We start from the raw sequence: 17,000 nt of genomic DNA, 5'->3' as shown, positions 1-17,000 counted from the left end.
TTAAATAGTGTGTGCATGAAGACGATCAACTGCCCGGTACCGGTACCGGGCAGTTGATCGGTCCTTTACTCGTGGGGGGAAATTTACTGAACAAACTGAATTCTATATCTTTTGTTGTTTTTAGCTGAATCCCAAAGAGTGTTGTTTTTGTTGAGCTCTGGACATCCGATCAAGTCTCAGGAGAAAAGCATGAAGAACTACCGTTAGGTTACTGAGCACCAGTTCCTCTGTTGTTAAAATGACGTTCCATTTGGTGAAGAGCTCATTGTGACCCGTTTAGGACTCCAAACTCAAAGTGAAAGACTCGAGACTTTGCCTGTTTTGACTTCGGACTTGAGTGCAAAAACTTGTTCTCACTAAGCAGGATTACTTCATTAACTGGACGACTGCGCTGAGTAACATCCAGAGGAGCTCCTTTAGCTTCAGTCCATCCTCACTTCTCCAGATAGCGTCATCATACTTCTTCATGAGGCCCTAAATGAACGTTCCTTGCGTCACGCTGCTGCTCATCCTCGCTGTAAAGCTTGAGTGACAGCTAGAGACCATTTCAACAGAATTGCGTTCCGTCTGAAATCCCCTATATGAACTACATACAGTACATACAGGTGTACTATCGCTCACCATACCTTTGTGTAAATAAACAGTGGTTTATATCCGTTTGGATGACCTGAGAGTCTCCTGCTGGTTGGGGATGCGTAACCATGGTAACCTGTGTCAACCTTATGTGACCAAATGATGATTTAAGAGAAGTGTGAACTAATTTTAAAAGCATTAGTGTCCAGTGTTTGGATACTGTAATATTTCACATACTACTGGTTACATACTTTAGTTTTGGACATCCTAAAACACCTCACATATTGTTTGAGCTGATAAATAGCATGTTAGTGTTGAACTGAAGACACAACCTACAGGACATAAAGAGGATTAGTTTACGTTAACAGTTGTGAAATGATGTCTATTTTTCATCTGTCATGTCTTTGCCTCCAGTCGCCTCCTAACCAGCGTGTCCTGTCGCTCTCCTCCCACAGCTTCTCTCGGATCTTCCAGCAGACGGTGAAGGAACTCGCCCCAAAATGTGACGTGAACTTCCTGCTCTCGGAGGACGGCAGCGGCAAGGGGGCCGCCCTGATCACCGCCGTGGGCTGCCGCCAGAGAGAGCTGGACGCGCAGCAGCAGCACTGAGGAGCTCTACTATACCTGTCCTGTTAGGAAGACTACCTGCTGCTCCACCGTGACCTTCACCCACCGCACAGCCCACCTCCATCTCCCCCTTGGCAGCCGTGACTCCACCTCTGCCCCCTCTCCGCCCCTGCCAGAGAGTCCTGCTGCATGAATAGGCATTAAATATGATAACAAGTCTTTATTTATACTGCACCAGAGGGGTTATTATTTACATGTCTGTACATTCTCCTCAACAGCTCGTCAGTCAACGGATCAATCTCAACTCCTTAGTGTGCAATATTTGTGTATTGCTAATTTTATTTTTATATGGAGGCAAATATATAATTGTATTTATATAGCTGAGCCACTTTGAATCCCAGAGGTCATTAGGATTTCCACCATAGACACAAGAAAATGTCTTTTTCTATACGAGAGTTCCAACACGCAGTGTAACGTCTAAATGAAGGACGTCCTTCTCGCTCGTCTCTACAGGCTCCACTGGTTCACTGAACCAGTTCCAAAAGGGCTCGCTGCAAAGGGTCCAACGCAACGCAAGAGTCACGGCTGTTCAGATCATCCTCATCTATGTGCAACACCATCACACTGTGTGCTTGGCTACTAACCACCTGTTTGTGTAACTATCAGTGTAACTCACGTATTAAAGTGTTCCAGCAGCGTCTCTTCCTCCGGAGCTGGAGGGCAGGAGAGCCCCACGCCGAGGTGTTAGCGGATCCCGTTGCTACTCGTGAACTACTATACTTTTGGTGTTGTGATGAATCCCACTTCTACTCATCGTATATGTGCAGAGAATCAATGTTTAATTGGGCCGGAGTGGATACGACGAGCGCTTTGTGTGTGTATTAGTGGCAGTGTGTCCTGCTGTAATGACCTGTAGCTTTCAATGTCCAAAGCTCTGTGGAGACTGCATGCCTTACATTAAGACAGAGGAGAGTTCTGGATCATCTTACCTTTCTGCGTTTCATTTTTTACATCCATATAGATTTGTGATCGACACGGTGAAAAGTGAATTCATTAAATTATATTTTGTTGTGGAGTAAATCCTGGTGTCTCTTTCTTAAACTGTCAAGCAGAGGCCTGCTGCACAAACCTGTAACCCTCCATCCCAAACCTGTAACCCTCCATCCCAAACCTGTAACCCTCCATCCCAAACCTGTAACCCTCCATCCCAAACCTGTAACCCTCCATCCCAAACCTGTAACCCTCCATCCCAAACCTGTAACCCTCCATCCCTAAACCTGTAACCCTCCATCCCAAACCTGTAACCCTCCATCCCAAACCTGTAACCCTCCATCCCTAAACCTGTAACCCTCCATCCCAAACCTGTAACCCTCCATCTCAAACCTGTAACCCTCCATCCCAAACCTGTAACCCTCCATCCCAAACCTGTAACCCTCCATCCCAAACCTGTAACCCTCCATCCCTAAACCTGTAACCCTCCATCCCAAACCTGTAACCCTCCATCCCAAACCTGTAACCCTCCATCCCAAACCTGTAACCCTCCATCCCAAACCTGTAACCCTCCATCCCAAACCTGTAACCCTCCATCCCAAACCTGTAACCCTCCATCCCAAACCTGTAACCCTCCATCCCTAAACCTGTAACCCTCCATCCCAAACCTGTAACCCTCCATCCCTAAACCTGTAACCCTCCATCCCAAACCTGTAACCCTCCATCCCTAAACCTGTAACCCTCCATCCCAAACCTGTAACCCTCCATCCCAAACCTGTAACCCTCCATCCCAAACCTGTAACCCTCCATCCCAAACCTGTAACCCTCCATCCCAAACCTGTAACCCTCCATCCCAAACCTGTAACCCTCCATCCCAAACCTGTAACCCTCCATCCCAAACCTGTAACCCTCCATCCCAAACCTGTAACCCTCCATCCCAAACCTGTAACCCTCCATCCCTAAACCTGTAACCCTCCATCCCAAACCTGTAACCCTCCATCCCTAAACCTGTAACGGGGTGGAAGTGGGTTATAAAACCCTCCAACAGCGAGCTGCATCGATGCCGACTCAACCAGCCGCCCTTACTGACGACGTGCAACGCCGTTTAGTACAAACATTTACTGTAAACTGCTCAAAGACAGACATTCAATTATATTCTACTTTATTGTCATACACACGTCACAAGTTCAATAAATAGATATCAGATATACCCTCGTCTAGTCTAGGAAACGGTAGGCGTGTTCATTTGATTGTAAAGTGTTGTATATTTATTTACATTTTTTATATATACTTTATTTTTTCGAGGTTGTTTTCATATGTGCAATTTAGAGTTTGTAATTACAATAGTTTATAAACCAATTTCTAAGTAATTAAGCTTAGAAACAAACACAATAAGTACACAAGAGAAAACACAATCAGCATTCAAAATTGAAAAAATTAAATTAAATTAGATGAAATTTAATTTAGTTTAATTTAATTTAAAAAATAGAATATAATAATAACAAAAAAGAAATGAATAATAATACACAGAAGAGGGGGGGGAGTGTTGTATATTTATACATATTTAAACAACATATATTTATAATTTGTTTACCCCTATCAGGAGCTATAGCCCCATAATGTATTATATCTTCAACTGTTTAATACTGATTTATCTCTATCTCCATGAATATTTTCTGTAGTGCATCAAAAGTGTATTTGAGCTCACCTGGATAGCTCAAGTTTAGAGCATAGATGAAGCCAAATAACATGGCACATGCATGTGCGACCGATGGCAACCCATTAAGGACTTCCACACCTTCAAGAACAATCCCAATGTCATGTGGTGGCTGGAGAGGATCCTCCTCCTCCCTGATGACAAACACTGCCATTGTACACCTCTCAAGCTCGGTTTCAGCTTCATCCTTCTGCACAACCTGATAAAAAACAAGACATTTATGAGAAAACGATTCTGATGAAACCACTGACTGATGTACCAATACAAGAAAATATCTATACAAACAATTCTCTCAATCAAATCTCAATAAAAAACTTAAATTGGGGTTCTAGTGATGCGAAAATGTTAATGACTTGCAAAGTCCAGCAGATTAATGGCAGCTCCTCCAAATATTTTCCTCATAGCAAACATTTGACTTTATCGCAAGTAAAGCATTGGTACACGTATTAATAAAAGCTATATCCAAAAAGTTATAACATCTTAAATAGTACAATACAGTAGCATACATACTACTATAAGATTCACTATAATGTTAAAAGATATAACTGCCTTGTGTCTTCATATTTTCATTAATTTCAGAATCTTCAGACACTTTCCACAATCCAATATTTGGATATAATATCCATTTTATGTCCAGGCTTTTGCTGCTCCATCTGCACTGCTGCTGCTCTGAAGTGACAAATATTTCACACTGCAATTAAAATATCTGAATAGGTTCCAGCCAAATATAGCCACACTATATAGTGTTTTACAAAATATAAAATATAAACCAGCACAGAGACTTAAGTCGTTGTGTTAGACATATTCAATTTTTAAAAAATTGTGATGATTAATGACCACTGGGGGGGCAGAGAACTCCACAATAATTATACGCAGTCAAATGTACAGTACATGAATGTACGATACGCTTGAGTATTTTTATAGGAACTGACACCATGTATATGAGCTTTAAAGTTTGAATATTCAATGTTTTATCTTGTGTATAGCTTAAGTGATTCATGCAAAACTACTTACCAGATACTCCTTGATAAGTTTGTCCACGTCTTCCCCAAGGTACAAAATAAGGCACTTCAGCAGACACTCTCTTTTTGGATTCACCTCGAGGCTCTAGGTGAGAGCACAAACACACGCACATAATGCAAAACTATACTGTCCGATTTTTCAACTTGAAGATGCAACCTGAAGATTCAAACACTACACAATGCACAAATGGGAGTTACAGTAATTGTGATTTACAAATGCTTTGAGCAAACCAGTTAAAAGGCCTGTCAAACTGAGAAGATAAACGTAGTACATCTTCCAACGTGTAATCTAACTCCACAATCAAATGTGTTGACAAGATGAGCACTATTGCTTCTATTTACAATGTTACTATTTATGTGATATAAGGCAAATGTTTATGTATTGTATGTACCAGTACATACTTGATCAAGAACTTTCAGTATGTCCCGGGTTTTCTCCCTGACAACTCCTCCCTTGTTTCTGATGATGTCAATCAGCTTGCTGTGGTGCTTGTCCAAGGAAGCCAGGAATCGCGGTTGAAGTGGAACAGTTGTGATCCTCATGAATTCAGCATTGACCTTTAAAAAACAAAATAGCACATGCAAATGTTCTTGCATTACATGTTACATTACAGCTGTGTGGGGCATGAGATCTTATTTTTGATATCAAGGGCCAAAACATGCATTTTAAATTGGTTCGGCTCCATTTCTTAGCAGGTTTCTTATGATAGGGGATAATATTATTTACTTTACAGGCCACCACTGAAGTTACTTACCTCATCCATTGTGAACAATGCAGGCCATCTCTCTTTCATCTCTTCCACTCCTGATTCCTTTCCCACAACGTCCTGTCTTCGTAGTGAAAAAGTCTTGTCCATTTTGTCCTTTATCACTGCACGAATAACTCGCAACTTGGCTGGCCTTTTCACGGCCATGGCAGCCCATCCAAAAGGATCTAGTAAAAGCAAGAATAAAAACAGTAGTGTTAGTTGGAGTGCAAAATCGGCCATTAACTTACATCTGATTCATATTCACAAATTCATTGATTCACAATTCTGGTGAAAAGAAGTTGTTTTTGATTTGTGTTTATAATTCTTAAAATATAATAATAAATTAAACATGTAAAAATACTGATATGAAGTGAACCTGCCAATAAATGTTCATACTGTCATGTAATTTCCACTGCATTACTAATTCAACTGAAATTATTGAAATTGCATTTATATACTACATTAGTAAGTTGGCCTATACATCTGTGGTAACTTATTCTCTAAAGTGCTGTATTTCTATTTTGGGTTTGTCATTCCTATTTAAACATACATGAAAATGATGTTCACTGTTGTTCATTTTGGGACTTACCAAATTCAGCAATGTGGCTAAACTGTGACCTTTTCATGAAACAACAGCAAACCTGTAAACACAAAGCAAAAGGTGAGATTTCACATTTAGTTTTTTGTTGGGATAGTTAACATTGTCCATAATTGTCACTACAGACTCTAATTTAATAATTAGGCCTTATTACAGTATACTGCATTAACATTGACAAATGAGAGAATGTGATATGAATTCTTCCTCTTTAATCGATACTCACCGTCTAGTACTCAATCCATTCTCATCATTTTTGATTATGCTTAAAAAGAGTAAAAGTAATATTCATATGAGTTCACAATATTTATATTACAACATGTCAAGAGCAAAAAGAGCAAAGTCACATATTCCTCTTAGCAAAACGGTAACTCTGGATTAAACAATGTGTAGGGCACAGAAAATTGTCAATCACCTGTCGTACTATCAATCCCTCCCTGTGTTGCTAATCTGAGCAGATTCACTGCTTGGAGGGTACCCTGATGGAGGGAGGTGGGGGTCTGGAGGGTACCCTGATGGAGGGAGGTGGGGGTCTGGAGGGTACCCTGATGGAGGGAGGTGGGGGTCTGGAGGGTACCCTGATAGAGGGAGGTGGGGGTCTGGAGGGTACCCTGATGGAGGGAGGTGGGGGTCTGGAGGGTACCCTGATAGAGGGAGGTGGGGGTCTGGAGGGTACCCTGATGGAGGGAGGTGGGGGTCTGGAGGGTACCCTGATGGAGGGAGGTGGGGGTCTGGAGGGTACCCTGATAGAGGGAGGTGGGGGTCTGGAGGGTACCCTGATAGAGGGAGGTGGGGGTCTGGAGGGTACCCTGATAGAGGGAGGTGGGGGTCTGGAGGGTACCCTGATGGAGGGAGGTGGGGGTCTGGAGGGTACCCTGATGGAGGGAGGTGGGGGTCTGGAGGTAGAGTTTAGTAAAAATAGCGCTTGGAGCGCCTGTATGAGTGTACATTAATAACTAGTATTCAGAGGAAAATTAAAACTTACTGTTGATACTGGGCCAACATCGCTGGAACATCAAAGTGTCCAGTAGAAGCTTATGTTGGTAGAATCACAGCGAGGGGCATAGCGACCCATTTACTCTGAATCTAGTTACTGTCATAAACTGAATAAACCTGTGTGAAATAGTACTGGACAGAATGGATGGAGAATTTGACAAAGATTGGGAGGAGAAAGGCGGTTGTAACAAAAGTAGGTTAACCTTCGGCCAACAGTGGGCGAAAGTAAGAACGAATGCGATATGTACCTTTGACCCAGAGATAAGGGGAAAAGAGACAGAGGGGATGGATGCATGGTTTAAAGGAATGATAGAGAATAAAGAGTTCCCGGAAAACTCCTCTAAATCAGCTTTTACCCCAGCAATACGAGAAGCCATACTAAAACAGCAGGAACTCTTGGCCCAAAGTAGAAAAACGGTGGAACAAAGCGGTATTTTTACAAAAAAGAAAGCCCAAAAAGACGTTGAGAACCAAGCAAAAACTTTAGCTAAAATAAACGGCATTTATCTTGCATCCGTAACTGAATTAGGACATCAATGGCCAGTAAAAAAAGAGACTAAAGAAGAACCAAATAAAACCCCGGACGGATGTTTTATTGTACAGTATGTTGATGACTTGCTCATAGCAGCACCCTCGGCCGAGGTGTGTCTGTCTCTGACGCATGCTCTTTTGTTAAGACTATATAGTTGTGGCTATAAGGTCTCTAAAGAAAAACTCCAGTGTTGCAGAGCGCAGGTATCATTCCTGGGAAGGATAATTACAGCCAAAGGCACTGACAGTGATTATACAAACAAAGTTATGGCACCATTGTTTCAAGTGTTAGGTGGTACTTTGGAACTTTAACCCCTACGCTACCTCCTTCGGTAATGCTATTAGACAAAAGTATCCCATACCAGCGGGTAAGCTCCACAACTTGGTGTTTAAGATTAAGAACGGGGAGAGCGGACGCACGTTCATAGAAAGAGCAAAGACAGAGTGGGTGGGGGCTACGGGGGTGAACCCAGATAAAGAATCACAGCAGCCTCTGTTCAGAATAGCTCTGTTAAAACATGCTCCGGAAGGAGTTAAGAGAAAGATACCCAGATGGCTCAAATTTTAACACCAGCACCAGCCCCGCCACAGAATCCTTGTCCACTGCAGGGCCCGCCACAGGCTATATATCAACCCCAGTATCATGTTCCTTACCAAGCTGCCCCATATCAGCAGCCCCCTTATCATGAAGGCCGGAATAGAAGCAGAGGGAGAGAAAGAGGCAGGGGGAGGGGGTATGCCCAACCAAGAGGAGGCAGTTGTTACATCTGCGGAAGCCCGGATCACTGGGCACGTGACTGTCCTCAGAAACAACAACAGCAGATGAGAGGGACCTCCACCTGGTCCATATACACCAGGGATGTTCCCATAGGGGTGCCCGACGGAGATGGAGGGGCAGGGGCTGGCAGAGCCCTGTCTCCAGTTGACAGTGAACGGAAAGCGAAGATGGTTCATGGTGGATACGGGAGCACGTTACTCCACCTTAGCTGAACCTATGTGTTCCCTTTCCTCTCACTATGTTTCCGTTTTGGGATTTTCCGGCACTGAACAAAGACTGCCTTTTACTGTTCCCCTTCCTGACCTCGGTTACAGACCATACTATTTGAAGGTTAATGCTCTTGTGTCAGCTCTCTCCTATACAGGTGACAAACCTGTCACCCCTGTCACAGAGGACGTTCCAGCACCTGAAGGCCCCCCGGAACACCTTTGGTTGAAGGTGTTAAAGAGGAAGTGGTCGGAGCCACGGTGGACGGGGCCTCATAGAGTGACAGCGAGGACAACAACGGCAGTACAACTTGAAGGGAAAGGCGGAGTTTGGTGGCACTTGACCCAGTGCAGCTCAACAAAACATCCAAAACCAACGGCAGACTTCATCAGCGGAGGGGTGGACAACCCAGATGAACCGGACAAAGGAACAGCACCAGGGGTAGATGCAAGCATCTCTGCAGGGACACCAGATTCATCAGCGGAGGGGTGGACAACCCAGATGAACCGGACCAAGGAACAGCACCAGGGGTAGATAGATATTATGATCAAGTACGATAGGCTAGTTGTTGGAACATAAGAAGGTAAATAGCCATAGCTCACCCTGAAGATGATTAGTTTGTAAAAGATGGCAACATGGATTTTGTCCTCTATGTGTAACTTGAGGTTTTTTCCTTTGTCACTTCCAGAGAGAGTAGATAGCGCATCTGGTCTTTTTGCTCCATCTCCTGAAAAGCAAGGTGGGGTTTTTGGCCAGCTGTTAGTAGTTACTTGTGACCTATGACCTCTGTCAACAGAGCCCTCTATACCTTATGGGGTTGGGGTAATCTGTAAGGCGGAATTGGCTGAAAGACGGGACTCATAGGTCATTGGTAGTGGTCAAGGGTGAGTTTATGAATAAACATGATATATAACTGTTTTTTGATTTCTGACTTATATCCTCATGTCATATATTTCTGTGAAGTGAACTTAGACAAGTTCAAAAGAGGGTCTGTTGGAAATATATCATGAAGAATAATATGGCAATGCTTAAACTATTATGTTACGAGTTCATTGGGTTGAAGATGTTTAGACTAAGAATTATAAGAATGAATACTGTGGCGCCTGAGGGACTTATCGTTCAGAGTCACAAGGGTGGGACGTCATACACATACTTTTGTGTAGATAGAACAGTCTCAAGGATACAGCCTTAGGGAAGAAACAGATAGGGGGGAGAGGACAGAATGATATGAACAGTAGACAGCGTTGTTTAAGGATGGAGTCAGATAAGAAGAAGGTCACATTGACATTGTGGAAAAGTACTAAGACTGATCAAAACTCTGCCCCTCCTTTCAGAGAATGTTTATGGCTGTGTATAAAGGCAAATGTGAAGAACAGCTCGGGGTTCATTCACTGCGAACTGATCACGGTATTACATGGTATCAGGGACACATTGATGAATCCAGAATTCTGTAATAACTCTGTGCAACTTTGATGAATATATATACGGAATAAATTGATAATGATTTTAACATAATTTGCAATCTTTTATGATTTTAACTCTGAGCTTGCAGCTGCCTAGAAGATAAACCAACACGCATGAAGGTGACGATTCCCTGAGGGGATTTCCTTCAGTACCCTGATGGAGGGAGGTGGGGGTCTGGAGGGTACCCTGATAGAGGGAGGTGGGGGTCTGGAGGGTACCCTGATAGAGGGAGATGGGGGTCTGGAGGGTACCCTGATGGAGGGAGGTGGGGGTCTGGAGGGTACCCTGATAGAGGGAGGTGGGGGTCTGGAGGGTACCCTGATAGAGGGAGATGGGGGTCTGGAGGGTACCCTGATGGAGGGAGGTGGGGGTCTGGAGGGTACCCTGATAGAGGGAGGTGGGGGTCTGGAGGGTACCCTGATGGAGGGAGGTGGGGGTCTGGAGGGTACCCTGATAGAGGGAGGTGGGGGTCTGGAGGGTACCCTGATAGAGGGAGGTGGGGGTCTGGAGGGTACCCTGATAGAGGGAGATGGGGGTCTGGAGGGTACCCTGATAGAGGGAGGTGGGGGTCTGGAGGGTACCCTGATGGAGGGAGGTGGGGGTCTGGAGGGTACCCTGATGGAGGGAGGTGGGGGTCTGGAGGGTACCCTGATAGAGGGAGGTGGGGGTCTGGAGGGTACCCTGATGGAGGGAGGTGGGGGTCTGGAGGGTACCCTGATAGAGGGAGGTGGGGGTCTGGAGGGTACCCTGATAGAGGGAGGTGGGGGTCTGGAGGGTACCCTGATGGAGGGAGGTGGGGGTCTGGAGGGTACCCTGATGGAGGGAGGTGGGGGTCTGGAGGGTACCCTGATAGAGGGAGGTGGGGGTCTGGAGGGTACCCTGATGGAGGGAGGTGGGGGTCTGGAGGGTACCCTGATGGAGGGAGGTGGGGGTCTGGGCATGGCATACCTAACTTTTAAAATAAACGAGGTTCCATGCAGTAACCAGACAGAGAGCTGAGGCTGTAACCAGACAGAGAGCTGAGGCAGTAACCAGACAGAGAGCTGAGGCTGTAACCAGACAGAGAGCTGAGGCTGTAAACAGACCGGCTGTGGATGAGACGGCCGGTGAACGTGCGTCACCTCTGTCAAATTACGTTTTGTTTGTTAAACACAAGTTTTAATAAATTGATTTCGTTTTTACTCCAAAGGTTTATGACACTTACAGTAACGTTCATTATGGTCGTCAATTCAGTAACGTTAAAGTGTCCGCGGAGTTTCACCTAGTCCTCCTCACCTGGCTCTGCTGCTGCAGGTCTCTGCGTGTCTCTGTGTGTCTCTGTGTGTCTCTGTGTGTCTCTGCGTGTCTCTGCGTGTCTCTGTGTCTCTGTGTGTCTCTGCGTGTCTCTGTGTCTCTGTGTGTCTCTGCGTGTCTGCGTGTCTCTGTGTGTCTCTGTGTGTCTCTGCGTGTCTGTGTGTGTCTCTGTGTGTCTCTGCGTGTCTCTGTGTCTCTGTGTGTCTCTGTGTGTCTCTGTGTGTCTCTGTGTGTCTCTGTGTGTCTCTGCGTGTCTCTGCGTGTCTCTGTGTCTCTGTGTGTCTCTGCGTGTCTCTGTGTCTCTGTGTGTCTCTGCGTGTCTGTGTGTCTCTGTGTGTCTCTGTGTGTCTCTGCGTGTCTGCGTGTCTCTGCGTGTCTCTGTGTCTCTGTGTGTCTCTGTGTGTGTCTCTGTGTGTCTCTGTGTGTCTCTGTGTCTCTGTGTGTCTCTGCGTGTCTCTGTGTCTCTGTGTGTCTCTGTGTGTCTCTGCGTGTCTCTGTGTGTCTCTGTGTGTCTCTGCGTGTCTCTGCGTGTCTCTGTGTCTCTGTGTGTCTCTGCGTGTCTGCGTGTCTCTGCGTGTCTCTGTGTCTCTGTGTGTCTCTGTGTGTCTGTGTGTGTCTCTGTGTGTCTGTGTGTCTCTGTGTGTCTCTGTGTGTCTCTGTGTGTCTCTGTGTGTCTGTGTGTGTCTCTGTGTGTCTCTGTGTGTCTCTGTGTGTCTCTGCGTGTCTCTGTGTCTCTGTGTGTCTCTGTGTGTCTCTGCGTGTCTCTGTGTCTCTGTGTGTCTCTGTGTGTCTGTGTGTGTCTCTGTGTGTCTGTGTGTCTCTGTGTGTCTCTGTGTGTCTCTGTGTGTCTCTGTGTGTCTGTGTGTGTCTCTGTGTGTCTCTGTGTGTCTCTGTGTGTCTCTGTGTGTCTCTGTGTGTCTGTGTGTCTGTGTGTGTCTGTGTGTGTCTCTGTGTGTCTGTGTGTCTCTGTGTGTCTCTGTGTGTCTCTGTGTGTCTCTGTGTGTCTGTGTGTGTCTCTGTGTGTCTCTGTGTGTCTCTGTGTGTCTCTGTGTGTCTCTGTGTGTCTGTGTGTCTGTGTGTCTCTGTGTGTCTCTGTGTGTCTCTGTGTGTCTCTGTGTGTCTGTGTGTGTCTCTGTGTGTCTCTGTGTGTCTCTGTGTGTCTCTGTGTGTCTGTGTGTCTGTGTGTGTCTGTGTGTGTCTCTGTGTGTCTCTGTGTGTCTCTGTGTGTCTCTGTGTGTCTCTGTGTGTCTGTGTGTCTGTGTGTGTCTGTGTGTGTCTCTGTGTGTCTCTGTGTGTCTCTGTGTGTCTGTGTGTCTCTGTGTGTCTCTGTGTGTCTCTGTGTGTCTCTGTGTGTCTCTGTGTGTCTCTGCGTGTCTGCGTGTCTCTGTGTGTCTCTGTGTGTCTCTGTGTGTCTCTGTGTGTCTCTGCGTGTCTGCGTGTCTCTGCGTGTCTCTGTGTCTCTGTGTGTCTCTGTGTGTCTGTGTGTGTCTCTGTGTGTCTCTGTGTGTCTCTGTGTCTCTGTGTGTCTCTGCGTGTCTGTGTGTGTCTCTGTGTGTCTCTGTGTGTCTCTGCGTGTCTCTGTGTGTCTCTGCGTGTCTCTGCGTGTCTCTGTGTCTCTGTGTGTCTCTGCGTGTCTCTGTGTCTCTGTGTGTCTCTGTGTGTCTCTGTGTCTCTGTGTGTCTCTGCGTGTCTGCGTGTCTCTGTGTGTCTCTGTGTGTCTCTGTGTGTCTGTGTGTCTCTGTGTGTCTCTGTGTGTCTCTGTGTGTCTCTGTGTGTCTCTGTGTGTCTGTGTGTGTCTCTGTGTGTCTCTGTGTGTCTCTGTGTGTCTCTGTGTGTCTGTGTGTCTGTGTGTCAGTGTGTGTCTGTGTGTGTCTCTGTGTGTCTCTGTGTGTCTCTGTGTGTCTCTGTGTGTCTGTGTGTGTCTCTGTGTGTCTCTGTGTGTCTCTGTGTGTCTCTGTGTGTCTCTGTGTGTCTCTGTGTCTCTGTGTGTCTCTGCGTGTCTGTGCGTGTCTCTGTGTGTCTGTGTGTGTCTCTGTGTGTCTCTGTGTGTCTCTGTGTGTCTCTGTGTGTCTGTGTGTGTCTCTGTGTGTCTCTGTGTGTCTCTGTGTGTCTCTGTGTGTCTGTGTGTCTGTGTGTCAGTGTGTGTCTGTGTGTGTCTCTGTGTGTCTCTGTGTGTCTCTGTGTGTCTGTGTGTGTCTCTGTGTGTCTCTGTGTGTCTCTGTGTGTCTCTGTGTGTCTGTGTGTGTCTCTGTGTGTCTCTGTGTGTCTCTGTGTGTCTGTGTGTGTCTCTGTGTGTCTCTGTGTGTCTGTGTGTCTCTGTGTGTCTCTGTGTGTGAGCGTGGCGGAGGAGCCCAGCCCCGCCCTGGTAGAAACATGTCCAGACCCGCCGGCCCTCTACCCTTCTCCCGGTCTCCCGGTCTCCGGTCTCCCGGTCTCCCGGGATAACAGCCATGCCTCTCCCGAGCACTTTTCTCATGTGAAGAAAATGACTTTAGCTAACAGCATTAGCATTAGCATTAGCATTAGCTCCAGTATTGACTTTGCACGTGTGAAGCGTTGGTAAAGAAAGGTTTCTCTCTACATACAAGACAGTGTAAAATAGTTGTGCATCCTGCCACTAACCATAAATGTACACGGAAAACACATGTGCCCCTAAAAACAACACAATTTAGAATTCTTACCTTGTTTAAAAGAGTCTTCTTGAACAGCAGTCGTCCTCTCTGTTGAAGCGAGGTAATGACGACAGCAAACTTCACGAAGGAGCGAGCTGATGTGACGTCATGTGGTCACGTGACATGAAAATCTCTGGTTTGAAGTGAAAATACTATTTGAGTTAAATGATTGCTTTACTTTACTCCAGGGGGAGTATTATTTGCTTTAAAGCAAAGTGAAAAAAACTGGTTTCAACCGGAAAGCATGATTTTCAATCAGACCAATATAAAAATGCACTTTAAATGAATGACACAGTCGTTGCACTTTTTTCAGTCTGGGTTTGGTTGCTCTTCATCAGATGCAGGGGATGCGTTAAGATAAAGAACCTGTTGCTGGATAAGTGTTTGTATTGTTATGATTAAATAATGACTCCTTTAGTCTTTGGATGTCAGAAAATGAGTTTTAAAAAATGCCCATCAGTGTTTTTTTAAGTCAATCATGATGCATGTTTCACATCGTTTTTAGACGTGTTCCACGTGCCTGACTTCATCTCATCCGACTTGATTCCTAGTAGTTCACTCAGCATTAGTTATACGTGTCGAACATTCCTCGTCTCTGCAGTATACTACACTGTACTCACTTCAAGTCTTTCTCGCCCTTGAAAAGTACACGCTGATCTCTCCGTGCTGACTTCACCTGACCTGCTGCCGCTGAGGTCATTGCAGTTCATCCAGCCGGAACCAGGCTGCAGCACACGGAGAAGAGAACTCACAGTCACACACCCTGAGAGCAAACTGAACGTCTGAACATCTGCCAACACATCTGTCAACACCTGCTTCATCACGGTTTAATATCAATCTCTGTCTGGATTACATTGTTGTTATTGTACTTATCCAATACAACACATTTAATGTAGTGTATTAATCCCATCCTTTATGCTGATGCCATGAACCAACTCCCCCAGGAGGAATATCACACGTTAGACTGTCTTTCAGAGGCTCTATAGGTTCAGTCGGGAAGGAGGTTAAATAACGCTCCAACGTCGGACTAAATGTTGGCGATGAAAAACTGTCATGTCCATTTCCAAAGGGGCCCCTTGACCTCTGACCTCCAGATGTGTGAATGTAAATGGGTTCTCTGGGTACCCACGAGTCTCCCCTTTACACTGCATGTGATGCCCACTTTATGATCATCACATGCAGTTTAACTGTGTTATTGTCTCCTATATTGACCCCCTACAGAAGACAAGCGGTTCATTTTAATGTTTATAAGCTGCCTACTTTTGTTTCTCAAGCTTGTAAAAAACATCTGGATGGTTTATTTGTTTAGTAATATTTGTAGTTTATTCTGTTTCTCTGCTTTCTGCCTTTGTCTTTCTTTATTTGATCTAAATAATGCTGCTGGGCATGTTGTTGTTTAAGCATCACACAATGACAATATGATCAAATCATTACACATGTGCAGATGTGTGCATGCATGTATGTGTGTGTGTGTGCGTGTGCATGCATGTATATGTGTGTGTGCGTGTTAATGATGGTGTATGTACAAGTGTGTGTGCATGCATGTATATGTGTGTGCGTGTGTGTGTGTGTGTGTGTGTGCGCGCATGCATGTATATGAGTGTGTGCGTGTGTTACTGAGTGTGTGTGTGTGCAGGTATCCTCTCTACTGTAACAGGGTGTGAGTTGTGTCTGTATTAGTGCATGTCATCATCAGGATGCTTCAGCCTCTCTGCTGTTCAGCCTCTCTCCACCCCCCCCCCTCTCTCTGTGGAGCTCTGTGTGTGTATGTGCATGCATGTGTGCATGTGAGTCTGCGAGTGTGCATGTGTTTGCTCTCAGCAGGTTGGTGGTGAACAGAGAGCAGAGAGAACAGAGAGCTTCCTGCCTCCATCAGTCTGATCCTCTCCTCTCAGCAGGTAACAGGTCTGTACTGTCTGTACTGTCTGTAGTTCAGCATCCCGCGCTGACCCGGGTCAGTGGAACACGGTACCGTGTTCCACTGACCCGGGTGAAGCTGCTAGCTGCTAGCTGTTAGCTGTTAGCTGCTAGCTGCAGTGCTAACTGCACTAGTTGAGCAATCTGCGCTAGCTAGCTAAAATAAGCTAAGCTAGTAGCTAAGCTACTAGCTTAGCTACTAGCTTAGCTACTAGCTTAGCATGTTGTTGAGCAGCTTTCTGTCTGCTGACTGACAGCTAACACCTAGCACCTCTAGTAGCTAACACCTAGCACCTCTAGTAGCTAACACCTAGCACCTCTAGTAGCTAACACCTAGCACCTCTAGTAGCTAACACCTAGCACCTCTAACAGCTAACACCTAGCACCTCTAGTAGCTAACACCTAGCACCTCTAGTAGCTAACACCTAGCACCTCTAGTAGCTAACACCTAGCACCTCTAGTAGCTAACACCTAGCACCTCTAGTAGCTAACACCTAGCACCTCTAGTAGCTAACACCTAGCACCTCTAACAGCTAACACCTAGCACCTCTAGTAGCTAACACCTAGCACCTCTAGTAGCTAACACCTAGCACCTCTAACAGCTAACACCTAGCACCTCTAGTAGCTAACACCTAGCACCTCTAACAGCTCCCCTCTCCCCTCTGAGCTGTGGTCGCTGCAGAGGATCAGTCTGCAGGGAGACAGGTAGAGTTCACTGAGCAGCTAGAGGCTAATGTCAACAGCTAACAGCTAACGAGAGCTAGCTCTCGTTAGCTGTTAGCTGCTAGCCGTTAGCTGCTAGCCGTTAGCTGCTAGCCGTTAGCTGTTAGCCGCTAGCTGTTAGCCGTTAGCTGTTAGCTGCTAGCTGTTAGCTGCTAGCCGTTAGCTGTTAGCTGTTCACGTCTTGTTGTTGTTGCTGCAGCTCGTCA

The 17,000-nt window shown here is 45.8% G+C and overlaps 1 protein-coding gene and 1 long non-coding RNA gene across 3 annotated transcripts in view; one reads left to right on the top strand and one right to left on the bottom strand.

Annotated features, from left to right (window-relative positions):
• Window positions 1-2,220, top strand: part of LOC141765202 (hexokinase-1-like) — a 35,853-nt gene extending 33,633 nt beyond the window's left edge. For both annotated transcript variants that reach the window (XM_074631250.1, XM_074631249.1), the window contains one exon: window positions 1,029-2,220. In XM_074631250.1, the coding sequence (XP_074487351.1) occupies window positions 1,029-1,182 (154 nt within the window). In that variant the 3' untranslated portion in view covers window positions 1,183-2,220. The remainder of the gene's footprint in view (window positions 1-1,028) is intronic.
• Window positions 2,221-5,279: 3,059 nt separating this feature from the next.
• LOC141765247 (uncharacterized) lies at window positions 5,280-6,561 on the bottom strand. The gene is made up of 4 exons (XR_012593417.1): window positions 6,440-6,561; window positions 6,208-6,259; window positions 5,625-5,803; window positions 5,280-5,427 (listed from the first exon to the last, which is right to left on the bottom strand). It is a non-coding gene; the product is annotated as an uncharacterized LOC141765247 (long non-coding RNA).
• Window positions 6,562-17,000: the final 10,439 nt, after the last annotated feature.

Source organism: Sebastes fasciatus, chromosome 3, assembly GCF_043250625.1.
Source record: "Sebastes fasciatus isolate fSebFas1 chromosome 3, fSebFas1.pri, whole genome shotgun sequence".
NCBI classification, from domain to species: domain Eukaryota; kingdom Metazoa; phylum Chordata; class Actinopteri; order Perciformes; family Sebastidae; genus Sebastes; species Sebastes fasciatus.
Note: the sequence above shows the minus strand (reverse complement) of the source record. Positions and strands in the feature narration are given on the sequence as shown.